The sequence below is a fragment of the Vitis riparia genome, chromosome 12, assembly GCF_004353265.1.
Source record: "Vitis riparia cultivar Riparia Gloire de Montpellier isolate 1030 chromosome 12, EGFV_Vit.rip_1.0, whole genome shotgun sequence".
Lineage (NCBI taxonomy): Eukaryota > Viridiplantae > Streptophyta > Magnoliopsida > Vitales > Vitaceae > Vitis > Vitis riparia.
The window spans coordinates 16,794,581-16,812,981 of NC_048442.1; the positions used below are offsets into that span (position 1 = coordinate 16,794,581).

The 18,401-nt window shown below is 35.7% G+C and overlaps 4 protein-coding genes across 4 annotated transcripts; 2 read left to right on the plus strand and 2 right to left on the minus strand.

Annotated features, from left to right (window-relative positions):
- Nucleotides 1-1,071: 1,071 nt before the first annotated feature.
- LOC117926041 (3,9-dihydroxypterocarpan 6A-monooxygenase-like) lies at nt 1,072-1,734 on the minus strand. Its single transcript, XM_034845128.1, has one exon. It carries the CDS (start codon nt 1,732-1,734, stop codon nt 1,072-1,074), a length of 663 nt encoding a protein of 220 aa, XP_034701019.1.
- An 8,714-nt stretch (nt 1,735-10,448) lies between these two features.
- LOC117926411 (3,9-dihydroxypterocarpan 6A-monooxygenase-like) lies at nt 10,449-12,330 on the minus strand. The gene is made up of 2 exons (XM_034845500.1): nt 11,382-12,330; nt 10,449-11,286 (listed from the first exon to the last, which is right to left on the minus strand). The coding sequence occupies exons 1-2, from the start codon at nt 12,294-12,296 to the stop codon at nt 10,627-10,629; spliced, it is 1,575 nt and encodes a 524-aa protein (XP_034701391.1). The 5' UTR covers nt 12,297-12,330; the 3' UTR covers nt 10,449-10,626.
- Nucleotides 12,331-12,965: 635 nt separating this feature from the next.
- Nucleotides 12,966-14,371, plus strand: LOC117927272 (syntaxin-124-like). The gene has a single exon (XM_034846733.1). It carries the CDS (start codon nt 13,161-13,163, stop codon nt 14,076-14,078), a length of 918 nt encoding a protein of 305 aa, XP_034702624.1. The 5' UTR covers nt 12,966-13,160; the 3' UTR covers nt 14,079-14,371.
- Nucleotides 14,372-14,619: 248 nt separating this feature from the next.
- LOC117925831 lies at nt 14,620-17,584 on the plus strand. Its single transcript, XM_034844938.1, has 4 exons — nt 14,620-14,847; nt 15,643-15,713; nt 16,582-16,668; nt 17,215-17,584. Exons 1-4 carry the CDS (start codon nt 14,727-14,729, stop codon nt 17,236-17,238), a joined length of 303 nt encoding a protein of 100 aa, XP_034700829.1. The 5' UTR covers nt 14,620-14,726; the 3' UTR covers nt 17,239-17,584.
- Nucleotides 17,585-18,401: the final 817 nt, after the last annotated feature.

The window sequence follows — 18,401 nt, forward strand, 5'->3', positions numbered from 1 at the left end:
TCATAATGTTTAAAACTTGTGATTTTAATTTAAAATTTTAATTTGAAACTAATTTTCTTATTTTCCAATAAAATTTTAATTTTTAAATAATATATAAATTATTATTTTTATAATTATTTTAAATTTTAATAATTTATAAATTATATATTTATGACGTCACAAGTTCGACTAGTAGTCGATCCGATCAATGAACTATGAATTGGTAACTTTTTCGGTTCAATAATAAGTCCAATTATGAAAACATTGTCTATTTTCCCACAAAACAAACAAACATGTCTTCACCAAATCGATTGTCTTCATGCTTCCACGTGGTTTGCATGTGTAGGCCCAAATGGATCAAAGTGTATGCTAGTACAACACACAAGTGGGGTTTTCATTTCAGTTGAAAATCCTGGCCCTACATTCATATTAGCATTTTTCCCTTTTTGACTCTCCAGTCAAAGCACTGAACCGACCGTCCGATTGTCATTTGCATCACCATCGATACAAGTGTATCACCAGGGCATCCATTCTCAAATGGGACGTACCTGAAATCCTGGCCCTTCATTTCCATCACATGGTCAACCGTTTTCTCACCCGAGTTGACCAAGAACCTCTCGGGTATAAACTCATTTGGATCTTCTCACGAGGTCGAGTCCTGCATGATGGCAAATGCGCTAATCATGATGCGTGTATTGGCCTTGATATCATAGTTGTCGATCTTGCAATCTTAGATGTACTCTCTGACGATGAGCGGTGCTGATGTGTGGAGTCTAAGGGTTTCTTTGACAACCGCTTGGAGGTAGGGGAGATTTGAGACGTCCGATTCTTTGACCAGCCTAGTGGACCCCACAATGAAATTGATCTCCTCCTTGAACTTTAGAAGACATGTGGACGGTTGATGAGCTCCGTCATGGCCCATTGTGTGGTCACTGATTGAGTGTCAGTTCCTGCCAATAATATGTCTTGCCACATAGTAAAAAGACTGCTTTGTGAGCATATTATTTGACATTATATTTAGAAAAGTCAATCCACCAGTCTAATTTATGAAAATAGAACTCACAAGGAAGAAAGAATTGATGTCAGTCCTGATCAATTCAATTCAATAAAAGGGTCTTCATGGATCTCTAATAAAATATCCATAAGATCTCTCACTTCTCTTCCGTCGCCATTCAGCATCCCATTCTGATGCTCCTCCATGATCTTCTCCACCAAACTGTCAAATTTCCTTAGTTTTGCTTCAAGTTTTTTCCCATATCCAAACAAGTCCAGTCTCCCCAAAGCCCCCAAAGTATCTCCTATAGACAGCTTCCCTGAAATCTCCATCACCCCCTTCACCAACTCCATCATCTCCTCAGCTTCATCACTGTTTTTACTGCACCTTGTGTTCATCGCCATCCTACATATCATATTGTTCGTCAACGTTGTTAGCTCCTTGCTCAAATCCGAGGCTTCCCATTTCCTCAACCTCTGAATCAGTGTGTTCACGAGCTTTCCCATCTCTTCCTCTCGGATATGTATGAAGCGGTCGAGGGTGGGAGCGGCGAGAAGCTTTGTGAGGCACAGTTTCTTCATGAAGCGCCAGTATGGGCCATACTCCACCACGATGAACTTGGATCCTCTGTAAATGAAGTGGTCTGAGAACCTGAATTCAGGGTGGGAGATGAAGGCTAGTTCATGGGTTTTCATGAATTGTTTAGCAACCACAACGTTAGATACAACGATACAAGTTGATGAACCGAGACGAAGCTGCATAAGAGGACTGTAACGGGCGGCTAGGGTTTAAAAGCTTTTGGGAAGGGTACTGAAGGTGGCCGATGATGGGGAACGCTAGGGAGCTGGGTGGAGGTCAAGATGCATTAGGAGGTTTTACCAGGGTTTTGAGGAATGAGAGGAGGATGAGACTTGGAAAGATACAAATGATGTATGGGAAGAAGTAGAAGGTAGTACTAGTGTTCATGGCCTTGGCAAGGAAGCTAAAATATTATCTTATTAATCCCTAGCAGGTCTGAAATAGTAGATGTGTAGTGTGGGAGAATGAAGATATTGCTCATAAGGTTATGAGGTGTATATTGAGGCCATGATATCATGTATGTATATATAGTGTTGGTGGCTTTCTCCTTGTCTTTTGGGCACTGGAGAATACGATTACCCATCTTTCATGGTTAAAACATTGAATATTAAGGGTTTCTTTGAATGCCCTTGTCCCGAATAAAAAAACAATATAGCAGGGTTCAAAAAATCGGCCGAGTTCGGTACGACTCGGCAGAGTCGTATCCGCCTCGACGGAGTCGTATCCGCCTCGACGGAGTCGTATCCGCCTCGACGGAGTCGTATCCGCCTCGACGGAGTCGTATCCGCCTCGACGGAGTCGTATCCGCCTCGACGGAGTCGTATCCGCCTCGACGGAGTCGTATCCGCCTCGACAGAGTCGTATCTGCCTCGACGCTGACCGCGACGAGTCCTATACCAGATACCTAGACTTGGCCTTGAATCGGTTGGACTCGGATGACTCGACCGATATTCCAAGTTAACTCGATCAACTTGGAAAAAAAAATCAACAGATTCTATGCAAAAGAGCCCCATCACAACAAGAATCAAATTTTCAGAGAAATTAGAGATCCTCTACAAAAGAAAACCTATGAAAATTTGAAACAAACTCGTGACCCTTTCAAAAGCCTTTAAAGAGAGCCTCGGTTGAAGAATAACTTACCTAACCCTAAATCCACCATTGTCGGAGTGTAGAATCTTCGTCTTTGGTGCGGTGCTTGGTGGGAAGGTAGCAAATCGTGGTTGCATGGTAGTAGTGGGAAGGTCTAATAGTCTGAGAGGTTGCAAATCATGGTTTTTGTGGTGTGTTGGGGAAGAAGATAGCAAGGCTGCGCCTTCGTGGTGTTGGGGAAAAAGACAGAGGGCTGCGTCTTTGTGGTGTTGCTGTGTTAGGGAAGAAGACAGAGGACAAGGGTTAACTTTCAAATCGGCAAGTAATAATTAATAAATGAATTCCCCCTTTTTGCTATATAGTTGTGTTTAATGAAGCATATGAGTATATATATACTCTCTGTATATGGTTTAACACTTTATTGTTGCTATATATAATCTATCATTCCTTTTCAAATATTGGATGGTTATAACATTTTTGTTTTTAGGTGCCAATTAATTTGATTGACTTTCATCCATCACATAAATGAGAAAACATAAATGAATATCTTTAATATTTTAAAATTATTATCACTATTAAATTATACATTTTATCAATTTCTCAATACTCTTAATAAAATCAGTTATTATTTTTTATTTTATACAATGACAAGTGAAATTAAATACTAATTTATTTATTAAGTGATTAATTAAAATTCATCTTAGCCCTTGACCATCCTTGAGATGTGATCTATTAGTCTTTGGTTGAATGGTCTTTGATTTTTGTTTTATATTCTTCAACTATGGTATAATCTAATTTTGAATTTAGGTATATAAATTATAAACTAAATAAGACATAATTAATAATTTTAAATTATTTCATGATTTTTTTAATTTTTAAAAATAATTTTGAATTCAAAAAACCAATCTAATTAATTACATATAAAATCAAAATATTTTATAATATTATGTTCATAATTCAATTCTAAATGAGTACATGGAATGAAAATTTTGACTTATTTTTAAAAAGTTAAACTTTATTAATTATTTAATTAAAATAAAATATTGTGAAAAATTATTACTTTAAATATTTATTATTAATTTTTAACCCAAAAAATGATGAAGATGTTAATATTTTTATGTTTCTAACACATACTAAAATAGTATTTTTTTTATAAAAATAAAATAAAATTAACCTATGATTTTATTATAATATCATATATAAGTAAAAAATTATAAGTACTCTTTTGTAATAGATACTAAACCTTTGTTTAGGTTATATTTGATTCCCAAAAAATTATTAAGAAAAATTATTTATTTATTTTCACTATTTTTATCATAAAAAATATAAAAGAGAATCAACTGCAATTAAAAATTAGCTAAACATTTATATATTTTTAAATTATATAATCTTTATATAGAAAAATAAATAAATAAAATGAATTAAAAGAGCCATAAAAAAATAATTTATTAACCTTAAATTTGTTTAGTTTTCTTTTTTTCCTCTAATATTCATAAACCAAATATACCATTAGTAAATGACTTATTTAATTAAAAAGGTTATTGAAAACCCAATTTTGTAAATCTAACCCTTCATTATTTTTTTGGCATCATTTTAAAAAAATACTCTTATTTTTTCCTTATAAAAATAATTATTTCTTTTAAAGCATTCATGTAAATACTTAAAATAATCAAGGGTATTTATATATATAAAAAAAATGAGTTACTCTTCAAATATAAGGATTATTTTCATCATTTTTAACTAATTAGGTTTTAATAAATTGAGTTACTATTCAAGTATAAGGATATATATAAAATTTTGTGTAATGCTACAAAATATAATGCACAAGAAATTGTATTGAATACTTTAAAAATATCACTCAATTTTCTATTAGTATAAATAAATTTACATTATATTAGTGACAAAAAATTTCCCTATTACTCAATTACATTAATAATATATTGCAAAATTAAATTACAATAGAAAATTAATAATTATTTAATTTTTTTTTTCAAATAATCATAAATGATTTAATAATATAGAATGAAGGGTATGCATTTACATGGCCAATTACATTTATATTTGAATCAATCCTACTTCATTATATCATATAGATTATTTTTTTTAATATTCTACAATTAAATTATAATAGGAAATCAATAATTATCAAAACAAACTTTTTAAAAAGAATTTTTTTATAAGAATATTCATTTATTTAACTATTATTTATTTTAATTAAAAAAACATATAAATAAGTGGAAAACAAAGGATGATGAACTTAGGTGAGATCGTGTTTATTGCTTTTTTAGTACAATTTATTTTTATATGGTAACAATATGAAACATATAAGTGAGTGGAAAATTGAATATTATAATTCTTATATAAATGTGTTTATATATATTTAATTTGAAAAGTAAATTATTTTCCTTTTATACATGATTAGGTTAAAGTTTCAAAATGGCTTCAAAACATGATATTGGTTGGGAGCATGCAAAACCTGTTGATGATAGTAGAAGAACCACAAAATGTAAATATTGTGGGAAAGTTATACATGGCGGTATAACAAGATTAAAGTAACACATCACACATATATCTAGACAAATGGAAGGATGTCCACGTGTACCGGTAGAAGTGTCACATAGTGTTAGACAACATATATCTAATACTTCAAAAAAAAAAAAAAAAAAGCATAGTTAAAGAAAAAAAAAAAAACAACTTTTGAATTCCTTAAATAGAGAAAATTTCTATGAAATTGATGAGGGTGATTCTGCTGATGAAATTGAGGAAGTTGCTATGACTGATTTTAAAAGAAGACAAATGAAATAAGCAATGAAAGAAAGTCGTCAAATTTTTGAAGAAGGTGGACAAGAGCATCAAAAGGGTGGTAGTTTCTTACAACCTTCTAATGCTAGGATTAAGTGCGGACTGACACGTAACTTCAGTGTAAGAGAAGGAGCTAGCATACCTCCAAAAGGAATCGATCCCTACATGTTCCCATCAAAGCATAAATCAATAAAAAAACTTGTTTTCTACTGAAAGTGTGAAGAAAGTGGGTAAAACTATTTCTAAGTTCTTTCTCTTTAATGCAATACCCTTTAATGCAGCTGACAGTGGGCCTTACTATCAATCAATGATTGATACCATAGCAGAAGTAGGTCCAGACATCAAGGGTCCCACGAGATACCAAATTGGAAATACATATTTGGAAGAGGAGGTGCAAGAGCTTGAGGTATACATAACAACATTGAAGGTTAAATGACCTATATATGGGTGCACAATCATGTGTGATGGTTGGAGATCTAGGACTAGAAAGCCTATCATCAACTTCATGATTTATTGTGATAGAAGTATGATATACCATTCTTCAGTTGACACTACCAACATACCTAAGACAACAAACTACATATTTTCCCTTATGGATAAAGTTGTAGAGGAGGTTGAGGAGGAAAATGTTGTTCAAGTAGTCACTGATAATGAGGCAAGTTTTAAAGCAGCCGATATATTATTGATGGAGAAGCAGAAGCATTTGTTTTGGTCTCCTTGTGCAGCCCACTGTATTGATTTAATGCTTGAAGATATTGGAAGCATGAAGTATATTAAGGAGACATTAGATCAAGCTAAGATGATCACATGATTTATTTATAATAGCTTGAAAGTAGTGAATTTGATGAAAGTGTTCACCAAGGATAGAGATCTGTTAAGGACAGGAATAACCCGTTTTGCCACTGAATTCATTTCACTTGAGAGTCTTATACGTTATGAGGCTAATTTGAAGAGAATGTGCACAACAAATGAGTGGTGTGAATTAAATAAAGATAGGAGCAGAAAAAGTCTAAGAGATAAGGTATCCAACCTTATTTTAACTAATCGATTTGGGAAGAATGCAGGGGAAGTTCAAACCATCATGAAACCTCTCGTCAAAATATTGAAATTGGTTGATCAAGATAAAAAACTCACACTATCAATCATTTATGAAGCAATGGGAAAAGTATTGGGAAGTCATTGATAGAAGGTGGGAAGGTCAATTGCACAGACATTTGCATGTTGCAGGTAATAAAAAAATTCTTTATATATTTTTTATTTTTTTTTAAGTACAAATTATTATAAACTGATCATTATTTAACTTATGGCATCATATTTTTTAAATCCAATGTTCCAATATTCAAAGCATTTCTCCAACCATCCGGAAATTAAAGTTGGATTAAAGGAGGTTATCAAGAAATTAGAGCCAGATTTAGATAGACAAGCAAAAGCTATTAACGAGGTATAATAATAGTTTGTGACCTTTATATAATGCATTTTATATATGTAATGTGCATTAACAAAAAAAAATGTTAATGATGTAGGTGAAATTATTTGTTGACAGCCAAGGAGAATTTGGAAGTGCACTTACAAAGAAAGCAATAAATCAATCTCTTTCAGGTACTCAATACATTTACGTCTATTACAAATAAGAAATTATCATCATTTTTTGTTAAATATATCATAGTGATTAATAAGTATGCATTTTCTTTATTATAGCTGAATGGTGGAACAACTATGGCTACGAAGGTTCACATCTACAAAAGATTGCTATTAAAATTTTAAGCCAAACTTGTTCTTCATCAGGTTGTGAAAGAAATTGGAGCACATGGTCATTGATTCACACAAAGTTGCGTAACCGTTTGGCAATGAAAAAGTTGGATAAGTTAGTTTATGTGCACTACAATATGCGACTTCGAGTTAAGAATTTGATGCAAGAGTGAAGCAATGAAGATTTATACAATCAAATTGATCTGAATCATATCTTTAATGATGATGATATATTAGATGAGTGGATACGAGAATGATAGGAGCCTATTTTGTCATCTGATAATTTGCATTGGTTGGATAAAGGTTTTCCCACTAATGAAGAAGGTAGAGAAAAATATGTTGATTCCCGTCGTAAAGGTAAGGCTTTTAGAACAATTTCTTCAAGTTCTAATAGTGATGATGGTGACAATAGGGGCAATAAGCGAGGGTGGTGGCACTAGTGGGGGCAATAGAGGAGTTGGTGGCACTTGTGAGGGTACTAGAAGAGATGGTAGCACTGGGGGCGGTTATGTTAGTCGAGTAGATCCCAACATGTCATGGACACAAGGAGGTGAAAATTATTATGCCACACAAGATACAGATCATAGATATCGACCAGGGATATGGGAACAACAAAAGCATTTGGAAAGACTAACTACATTTCACAGTGATGATGATTATTCTAGTGGACATGATTATTATAGATCAAATTATCATCGTATTGATAAACACTTACAAAATTTAGGTATAGGATCAAGGTCGTATTTCAGAGGGGTAGATGATAGATCATATCACAACTTTAGAAACCGTGATAGCTCTTCCAGTACTTTTAGTAGAAATGATTTTGATCGATTTCCAATGATGCATCCAGAGGGATATTCAAATACTGGAACACGAGCTAGTGACTCATATGGATATGATTAATCTTCTAGTAGCAGTAGCATTGCTTATCGAGGTTTTGGATACTATCAATATGGTGTTGATCACGAACAGCCTTCAAAACCATATTTTCTTGATTATGGATCATCAAGCTAATCATCTCCCCAACATATTCGAGTTATGAACAACTCTTTCAACCATATCCTCACTACGGGAATTGCCACCCCAATTTGTATGCTTGTCGTAGGACTGATGATGGTGATTTTGAACCCCCTCATCATTCAACATGGAATTGATTATTGTATGGTATGTTTGTTAGTAAAAATGTTATTATATTTGAAATAAAATAACTTTCTTTAATTAGCATTATCATAAATAACTTTGAGCAGATACTTTTATAACTATTTAAATAATGTTAAATGTGAGACAATTTTATTTTACTAATTTTTTTGAGTTTATTTAATTGTATATATTTTTCTGATGATTTAGATAATATTTTTTTTATTTTTTTGAATTTTCTAATTAACTTATTTTATGTATTGCCCGATACCAAACTGATACATCGAGACCGATACGCCTTGGGACTCTCCGAGCCAGTGATCGATACCGCGACTTTGAACCATGCAATATAGTGCTGAGGGTGGTGAGGTGTCCCTCTTCTCAATGTGATTGGGGCATGTATAAATGTCTTTACTTTGAACAAAGAAAAGTGTGGAAAACATAATAGAAAACCATTTTTTCTCAAAAAAAAAAAAAAAAAAAAAATGTATAAAACGTGATTGTATTGAGCAAAGGGATATGTCACCACCCTCAACACTATATATATTGTCTTTTTACTTGCCCTCAACCTAAGTGTAGCTGGTGAAATTACACTAAGTTTGCTCTTTAATCGTTCAAAGTGAGTTGTTAATAAGGGATTTGTCAGGATGTCGGCCACTTGATCGAAAGTAGGAACATATTGAACCAATAACTGCTTAGCCATTACTTTCTCTCTAACAAAATACAAATCTAGTTCCATATGTTTTGTTCATGAGTGCAATATTGGATTAGCTTACAACAAAACAGTGCTCAAATTATCACACAGGAGATGATGCCATTCAAACATTATATGAAAAATAGACATCAATTAAAATGAGCCCTCAACTGTTATTGAGTGTTTTTTAAACTTGTTATATGTAATACTTTATTTCTAATAATTCTCCATATATATCTAATTATGTTTTAAAATAAGTCTAAAGACAAATAAAAATATTTGAAAACAATTAATAAATGTTCTCTCAAATCACTTAAAACTTATTCTTCATTTTTTTTTCTTTTCTTTTTTTCTAGAGAATATACAAAAAATTATTTTCAAAAACAATTATCATAGAGACCTATGTTCTCAAGTTTTCAACACTAAAAACCTATCCCTCGATTGTTATAACAAATTTTGGATCGGATTTTTACTCCTACCATTGAGTGTATTTGAAAACAAATGTACAAAATTTTGAACATCAAAGAAGTAAAAATAAATAAAAAAATAAAAACTACAACTAAGAAAAAGCGAAGAAAATGAGCTTGCATCAATTTATGAAAGCTTACTTTGTATACAAAAAATTAGAGTATATTTGTAACAACTCACATCCAACCGTGTAAATATTGTTCTCTCTCGGCTCAAAAGAGCTCTTATGGCTTTAAAACACATCTACATGATTAAGAAGAGTTCATACTTATATGGTGTTAGGAACTTTCCCTTCTATTCGATGTGGGATGTTACAAATACCCTCTATACTGACATAATATCTTCGTTGTATTCTATGGGATTGAAAGACCAAATAGACAAACACCCTATACTAGGCCAAACAAACCCTCACACCGGGACCCTTTATACAGATACAACGTCTTTTTAGTGTCTCTTAGGATTGAGAGACCAGATAGACAAACACACCCTTACACAAGGATCAGAGATTGGTTTTTATAGATATTGTCCGATTTGAATTCAAAGAAACTCTCAAGACTTCAAAATGTGTCTATACGGTTTAGAAGAATCCATACTTATATAGCGTTAAGAATTTTCCCCTATCCAATGTGGGATGTCATAATATTATAATTAATAAATGCTTGAATATTTAAATTATTGTTGAATTACAATCAATAAGTTATAACGTCCAAGCAATGATCTCATTAAATTATTGTTTTAATATTGAATAATAATAAGTAGCTATCCAACTTACTGTGTGTGATTTTTTTTTCCTGCTTTTGGTGGTGGAACGTATTTCTCGCTTGTTTGGCTTTCACCGGCCATGTATGCTAAATCTTCTTTTTATTATTTTCTTTGTCGTTATCTTTCTCTTTCTTAAGGACTGTTTGGATCGTAATGCCTAAAGATGAAAGGAAAAAGAAAAAGATATATAAATAGTGCAAGAAAATAAAATATATTCAACCAATTTATATATTTATTGTTCGGATTTGCAACACAATATGAACAAAAAGTGGAAAAGAAAAAAAAGAAAAGAAAAAAGGAAAACAAACAAAGAAGACCATTATTTTCTAGTTTCCCACAAAGCAAACAAACATGTCACCAAATTTGATTCCCTTCACCCTTCCACGTGCCTTGCATATACTTCGCCAAGGGGATCAAAGTGTATGCTTGTAAAACACACAAGTGGGGTTTTCATTTCAGCTGAAAATCCTGGGCCTACATTCATATCAACCTTTTCCCCATCTTTGACTCTCCAGTTAAAGCATTGAACCAACCGTCCGATTGTCATCTGCATCACCATCGATGCAAGTGCAGCACCAGGGCATCCTCTCCTTCCACTCCCAAATGGAACATACCTGAAATCCTGGCCCTTGATTTCAGTCACATGGTCAACCGTGATCTCGCCCGAGTTGACCAAGAACCTCTCGGGTATAAACTCATTTGGATCTTCCCACGAGTTCGGGTCCTGCATGATGGCAAGGGCGCTAATCATGACGCGTGTATTTGCCTTGATATCATAGCCGTCGACCTTGCAATCTTGAATGCACTGTCTGAGGATGAACGGTGCTGATGTGTGGAGTCTAAGGGTTTCTTTGACAACCGCTTGGAGGTAGGGGAGACTTGGGACGTCTGATTCTTTGACCAGTCTAGTGGACCCCACAATTGAATCGATTTCCTCTCTGAGCTTGTTGAAGACACGTGGACGGTTGATGAGCTCCGCCATGGCCCATTGTGTGGCCACTGATTGAGTGTCAGTTCCTGCCAGTAATATGTCCTGCCACATAGTAAAAATACTGCTTTGTGAGCATATTATTTGATTATATTTGGAAAAGTCAATCCACCAATCTAATTTATGTAAATAGAACTCACAAGGAAGAAAGACTTGATGTCAGTCCTGGTCAACTTCAATTCAGCAGAAGGGTCTTCATGGATCTCCAGTAGAATATCCATAAGATCTCTCCCTTCTCTTCCGTTACCTTTCACCATCCCATTTTTCCTTTGATGCTCCTCCATGATCTTCTCCACCAAACTGTCAAATTTCCTCAGCTTTGCTTCAAGCTTTTTCCCATATCCAAACAAGTCCAGTCTCCCCAAAGCCCCCAAAGCATCTCCTATAGACAGCTTCCCTCCAAGCTCCACCACCCTCTTCACCAACTCCATCATCTCCTCAGCTTCATTACCGTTTCTACTGCACCTTGTGCTCATCGCCATCCTGCATATGATATTGCTTGTCAACGTTGTCAGCTCCTTGCTCAAATCTGAAGCTTCCCCTTTCCTCGACCTCTGAATCAGTGTGTCCATGAGCTTTCCCATCTCCTCCTCTCGGATATGGATGAGGCGGTCGAGGGTGGGAGCCGCGAGAAGCTTTGTCAGACACAGTTTCTTCATGAAGCGCCAGTATGGGCCGTACTCCGCCATGATGAACCTGGATCCTTTGTAGATGAAGTGTTCTGAGGACCCGAATTCAGGGCGGGAGGCGAAGGCTAGTTCATGAGTTTTCATGACTTCTTTAGCAACTGCAGCGTTGGATACAACGATACAAGTTGATGAACCGAGACGAAGCTGCATAAGGGGACCGTAACGGGAGGCTAGGGTTTGGAAGCATTTGGGAAGGGTGGAGGTGAGGAGATGGAGGTGGCCGATGATGGGGAACGTCGGGGGGCTGGGTGGAGGTCGAGATGCAGTGGGAGGTTTTACTAGGGTTTTGAGGAAGGAGAGGAGGAGGAGACTTGGAATGATACAAAGGATGTATGGGACGAAGTAGAAGGTAGTACCAGTGTCCATGGCCTTGGCAAGGAAGCTATATGGTTTTCTTCATCCTTTGCAGGGCAGAAACAGTAGATATATAGTGTCGGAGAGTGAAGATACTGTTCGGATGAGGTGTATTGAGGCCATGACATCATACGCATATATGGGTAGTGCTGGTGCCTTTCTTCTTGTCTTCTCTACACCGGAGAATCTGACCCACCCTTCTTTCTTAAAAAATTGCTTGAGCCATTATCAGCTAGGATTTTTTAGTTTGCTGTTTTTGTAACTTCTAATCAAGGGTTTCTTTGAATGTCCTTTTCCCGGAGATTTTGACATCCAAATATCATTTGAAAAAAAGACATTAGTTGAAATCAGCCATCACTTGAGTGATTTATTCCCTGACTTAAGAGGAGTCATTACATGATGCTGGAACCTATAACTCCATATTCTTATAACAATTTTTGGATCGGGTTTCATCTTAAAATCAATTAATATCTAGTTAATATAGGTCAAACCATCATCAAATGTGAATTCAAATTGATCTTTCTTGGTATTATTAATATAGGGATGATTGAATTCAAATTGGTATTATACAGCATCTTTTCATGAAGGTTAGGAGGCCATATGGCAAAATATGCGCAGCCATTAACCTCCTTTAACGAGCGTCCCCATGTTGGTTTGGTTGGCCCTCATCAAATGTTCACTACTAGCCTCTAATAAGAATCCCACCTCCCAAACATCTACCTTGTGCTCTTCTTGATGAAGCCTTTGGCTTTTCTCTCCTCCTCGTCCTCCTCCAAACTGCTATGTACAACAAACCCACAACCCATCAGAAGGAGAAAACGAAAAAAACATCAAGCTGATAAGAAATCGGGCTGAGTGCAAGAAAGTGGCTGAAAGATGAATGATCTCTTCTCAAGTTCGTTCAAAAGATTTACAGACCTCAAGCCGCAGTCCTTTGATGTTGAGGCTGGTGGGGATGCTGGAAGAGAGAGTGTCAATCTCGAAAAATTCTTCGAAGAAGTGGAGAATGTCAAGGATGATATGAGAGCTGTGGAAAATCTCTACAAGAAACTCCAAGATTTGAATGAAGAAAGCAAAACAGTCCACAATGCGAAGACCATGAAAGACCTTCGGGCCCGAATGGATACTGATGTTGTGCAGGTCTTGAAACGGGTTAAAATCATCAAGGGGAAGCTGGAGGCCCTTGAACGCTCCAACGCCGCTAACCGCAACCATCCAGGATGTGGCCCTGGGTCCTCCGCAGATCGAACCAGGACTTCTGTTGTTGGGGGACTGGGGAAGAAGCTCAAGGACATGATGGATGATTTTCAGAACTTAAGGGTCAGGATGAATGCTGAATACAAGGACACAATCGAGCGAAGGTACTTCACTATAACGGGGGAGAAAGCAGATGAAGAGACCATCGAGAACTTGATATCGAGCGGAGAAAGCGAAACCTTCCTTCAGAAGGCGATTCAAGATCAGGGCAGAGGCCAAATCATGGACACCATTTCTGAATTGCAGGAGAGGCATGGGGCGGTGAAGGAGATAGAGAAAAATCTGATAGAGCTTCACCAAGTGTTCCTAGACATGGCCGCACTGGTAGAGGCGCAGGGGCAGCACCTGAACGACATCGAAAGCCATGTAGCCCATGCCAGTTCCTTCGTCAGAAAAGGCACCGATCAGCTCCAGATTGCGAGGAACTACCAGAAGAGCGGCAGGAAATGGACCTGCATTGCCGTTGGGCTAGCCATTTGTTTGATCATTGTCATCCTTTTCCCCGTCTTGAAGTCCCTTGATGTGATTCACTTGTAGGAAAAAATACCCATTAGCTCATTAATTCTTCCATCCATGCCTTCCAGAAATTGCTGAACCCGGACACGGAGTCTCAGCCCAGTTTCCAATTCCTTATCTTCTTGGGTAAACCCTACACAAATTAATAGGACTGATTCATGGTTGGATCATATGTGTCTGTAATGGTGTTCTTCACCTCCTGCAACTCTGTAGATACATAGTTGTAATTAAGCAAGGCAACATCGTTTGATTCAAGGAACCAAAAACTCTTGCAAACACCAAATTTAGCCCGTTAATTGTTATCCAACTAAGGTTATCACAAATACTCCCTAATACTGACTCGTTGTGTCCTAAGGGATTCAGGTTCCGGATTGATTAAGAAGGCATGTGACTTAAAAACATTACATATATAGCCTAATTAATATTCTATATTGTACCCAAAAAATAAATAAATTCAATACAACTAAAAACGACGTCGTTTTGGTTGTCCAATTGATGCGCAACTGAGCAAAACGTCGTCGTTTGCACTGCTACGAGTCGTTTTCTTTCCTTGTGTTCCCCCGTTCGCTGATACCATTTGTGTTTCTCGCTCGGGCTCTCGCCTTTTCAGGATCTGAAGCGCCGTCGTTGAGATCTTTCCTTCCTTCTACCCTCCCCCAGCTCTGAGCCATGGCGTCTCGGGTGGCAGCGGCGGCTCGTCAAGCCGCGATTCTGACTCGGCTCTCTTCTGCGAAGCCATCTCCTCAATCTGCTAACCTAATCCAGCGGCGCGGTCTCGCTGGCGCCGCAGGTGATTTTCTCCCATTTCTATCTGACATTGAATGAAAATGATTTCATACTTGCAATATATTATCAGATCGATTTTGATTCAGTGAGTAGATTGAAAATAATTGTGTTTTCTCGGAGGCCCATTTGCCCTAATCCTCTGGTTGGTTGCTGAAAAACCATGGGGAAAGTTGAGATACTCAGATGGTTGATACCATGTTTCCTTCTGTTTCGGTTCCTAAAAACACGAGGAGAAAAAAAATTAAAATCTCATTAGTATGAATCATGAATGGGCATCCACCGTGTAATCAAAATGCTCATTTTTGCTGATTTTTTTTAGTCCTTATTATGGGGTAACCTTCTTGAAAAGAAGCATGTGAGTTGAAGAATTTGGGAGAAAAAATAAGAATAAAGAAAAAAAGAATCAAATAAATTTGCCATGCTAATTGCAATCGAATCACATTCCCAAAAGGGCTGCTGTTAAAGACACTTTTTTTTTTTTTTTAGGAACTTTTTTCCTATCATTTCTTTTCAATTCTTTTTAATAGATTATATCAACATTTTCTAGAAGTGATCAAAGTGTATATCGCACTCCCTCGTTCATGTTGAATTTTGCTTCTCCATTGTGGTGGGTCTTTTTCTTGTTTTGTATTTTGTGCAATCATTATAAAATTTTATCTCTACTAGGTTATTTTGTTTTGTATGTAAACTATCAAAGATGAACATTCTCCATCAAGTTTTACAATTTATTTCTCTGTTTTGGCTTGTGAATCATTATTAACTCCTGAAATATAATATATTCTTTTATGCTTCAAAATAGATCATCATGGACCTCCAAGGATCAACGTTTGGGAAGACCCAATGAGTCCATCTAAATGGAAGGAAGAGCATGTGAGTCTTATTGTTCTTGAAAATTCTAATATTCTCCTTGTAAATTATGTACATGTTTTATTCCTGATTCTTCCAGAGTTCTCCTAGAGTTGGAGTTACATCCCATTTTAACTTGGCTAACCTCTGAATCTTGATATGTTTGGGTTTTTCAACTTCTTTGTTGGATCTATTTTAAGGTTTCCATATAAAATTTTGTTTTTATTTCAATCTTTAGTACAAGATCTAAAATGACTTCCTTGGTCCACAACAAGAAGAAATAATTTATATTTTATTAAATTGAATCATGTGCCCCGGATTTAATCATTTTGGGCATTGATCAAACTTAGAAAACATTGTTTCTTTGTCCGGGATTGGGACTACAAAGGGATTTCTATCTCAGGGCACATTCAGTGGTTTTCAACTAGCACTTTGGTGTCCAGGCTTGTAGTTGGTCCTAATTGTTGTTTCTTTGTCACTTTGGTTAAACTTTTAATCTAAATTTATAGTATCAGATGCAGTTGTTACCTCATAAAATGAACTTTGTAACGTTTTTCTATGTTTCCTTAGTTTTAATTTGAATAGAGAAAATAGTTTAGGTTGAGGGCTTTGTTGCTCTTATCTTTGTCCACTCTTGCTTAATAAGCTTCAGAACATTACAATCTTATTTGAATAGAGAATAAGTTTAGTTAGTTAGTAAGCTTCAGCCTGTTAATTCCTTTTGTATTTGAATAGGGCTTTGTTGTCCTTTACATACATAGCTTTGTTCCTATGGGCATATTTGTAGATCACCTCATTCTTTCATAGATCTTATGGGCATATTTGTGGCGTCTGAAATTAGTCTGGATCTAAATTGGTGAAATTGTTAATGACTGGATCTTATATTTTGCAGTTTGTAATTGTCTCTTTATCTGGTTGGGGTTTACTTTTCTTTGGAAGCTACAAGTTCTTTACTGGAGGCAAGAAAGACAAGGAAGAGGTAGTTGCTTATCCCTTTTAAAACTATGAGCTTCATATGACCTGGCTTAGTTGTCGGATATACAAGTTTTATTCGTTCTTCACTTTGTCAAACCTAATTTAATTCCACAACATGCACATTAATATGGGGACCTTTCGCTGAGCAGGGCATCAATTGGATGGCCATGTTCTATATTTTATAAACACATGCAAATATGAGGACCCGTAATTAATCAGATTATTGTCACCTGTTTGTACATTCCTTTTAGATTTTAATTCTTCATCATCAAATCAGATTGTTGAGGTACATGGTTGTTTGTTATGGGAAGAATTTTGAACACTAGCACTAAAACCTTCACTAGCATCTGTAAATGATAAAAAGGCATGTGTTAAATTCTTTGCCTGAATGTCAAGGTGGTTGTGTCAATCAAATTCAGAATTTTGGTCCATCCAATCAATTGATCAACGTCCCAAACCCTTTAGATGTGAGATGCGGGTGCTTGTACAACATATTGTATGGTAATTATAAGATTTTAGCTTTAACTGATTTGTTCTTGTTTATTGACAGAAATTGGTGGAAGCATCACACTAGGTTGGGGGGTTTATTGTCATCATCCCAGAATCTTGCTGTTAATAAAGTGCTTTGCTTGGACTTCACATCTCAATTTATAATTGTTGGAAGATTGTTCAACTCCGTGCCCATATACTTCTGGGAAATGATGATTAATGAGTGCTTGTAGATTCTAGTTGCTTTATTTTGAGACAATTTTACCCTTTCATTTCCTTGATCTTTCTGTAATGCATTTTCATCACATGATGCATGAACCTTTATATGTCCTAATAATGAACTGCTCTTTGATTTTTTTTTTAAAGGTCCAAACTGTGCTCATGAATTTTTGAAGATGCAATAAATTGGATTTTGTTGGTTGTTGGCTTAATTTGGTTCTACTTCATTTCATCTCTAAAACCTAGTGATAGATGGAAGTCTTATTTGGTTGTCACATGAGAAGCTTTTCTGGAATATTGGTCCTGTGGATAAATGTATGCTTCGTTATACAAAAGAATAATTCTAATCTATGATGATGCACGGACACTTTCAATGAGTTAACCACCTGCTTAGATATGTATCAATTACATGGCCCTCTGTGGAGTCTTCTATGGCTTTTTTCAGTTTCTTTTTTTAAACATGATGTCCCTGAATCTAGATTTTGCAATTTTTCTCAAATCGCTCTCTGTGACCATATCTTCCTCCTGATTTTACGAAGCTTGATGTTAGACTCTTTCCTAATCAAAGACGGCTAAGAACTAGTGGGATTTTGAGAAACCTGGGATTTGTAACGCTTATTGAATATGTGAAGGTTTATCAAAGAAAGTGGTGTATCTAGGCTCTATGTCCTTGAACTACACATTTGTGTGGGTACCAGGATTAGCAAATTCATATGCGGATCTTTAGGGAAAGAAAGGAAGTTTGATTTTGGAGTTTTATGGGCCCCTTGGCCTATGAGGCCTCTTGTCTAATTGCTTTTTTCATTTTTCTTTTCTAGGAGGAAATCTCATCCATAGTTTGTATCTCTACTTCTTTCTTCTTCTTTCTTTAGTGTTGCATTTCTTTTAAAAGAAATATTAAATATGAAACTCTGTTTAAGATAAGCATTAGTCAGCTGGGCATTACTTCACTTTGGTACTTAAGGTTGAGATTGGACTATCAAGTGATTCTGTCAAAGTATTATTGCTGTATCTACAGGCTTTTGGAGC

Excerpts from the sequence above, each read along its gene's own strand:
- LOC117927272 (XM_034846733.1), top strand. The coding sequence starts at position 13,161 with ATGAATGATCTCTTCTCAAGTTCGTTCAAAAGATTTACAGACCTCAAG.
- LOC117926411 (XM_034845500.1), bottom strand. The coding sequence starts at position 12,296 with ATGGACACTGGTACTACCTTCTACTTCGTCCCATACATCCTTTGTATC. Across the intron at positions 11,287-11,381 it reads ACATCAAGTCTTTCTTCCTT|GACATATTACTGGCAGGAAC; the intron begins GTGAGTTCTATT and ends ACTATGTGGCAG.
- LOC117925831 (XM_034844938.1), top strand. The coding sequence starts at position 14,727 with ATGGCGTCTCGGGTGGCAGCGGCGGCTCGTCAAGCCGCGATTCTGACT. Across the intron at positions 15,714-16,581 it reads CTAAATGGAAGGAAGAGCAT|TTTGTAATTGTCTCTTTATC; the intron begins GTGAGTCTTATT and ends TATATTTTGCAG. Across the intron at positions 16,669-17,214 it reads GCAAGAAAGACAAGGAAGAG|AAATTGGTGGAAGCATCACA; the intron begins GTAGTTGCTTAT and ends GTTTATTGACAG.
- LOC117926041 (XM_034845128.1), bottom strand. The coding sequence starts at position 1,734 with ATGCAGCTTCGTCTCGGTTCATCAACTTGTATCGTTGTATCTAACGTT.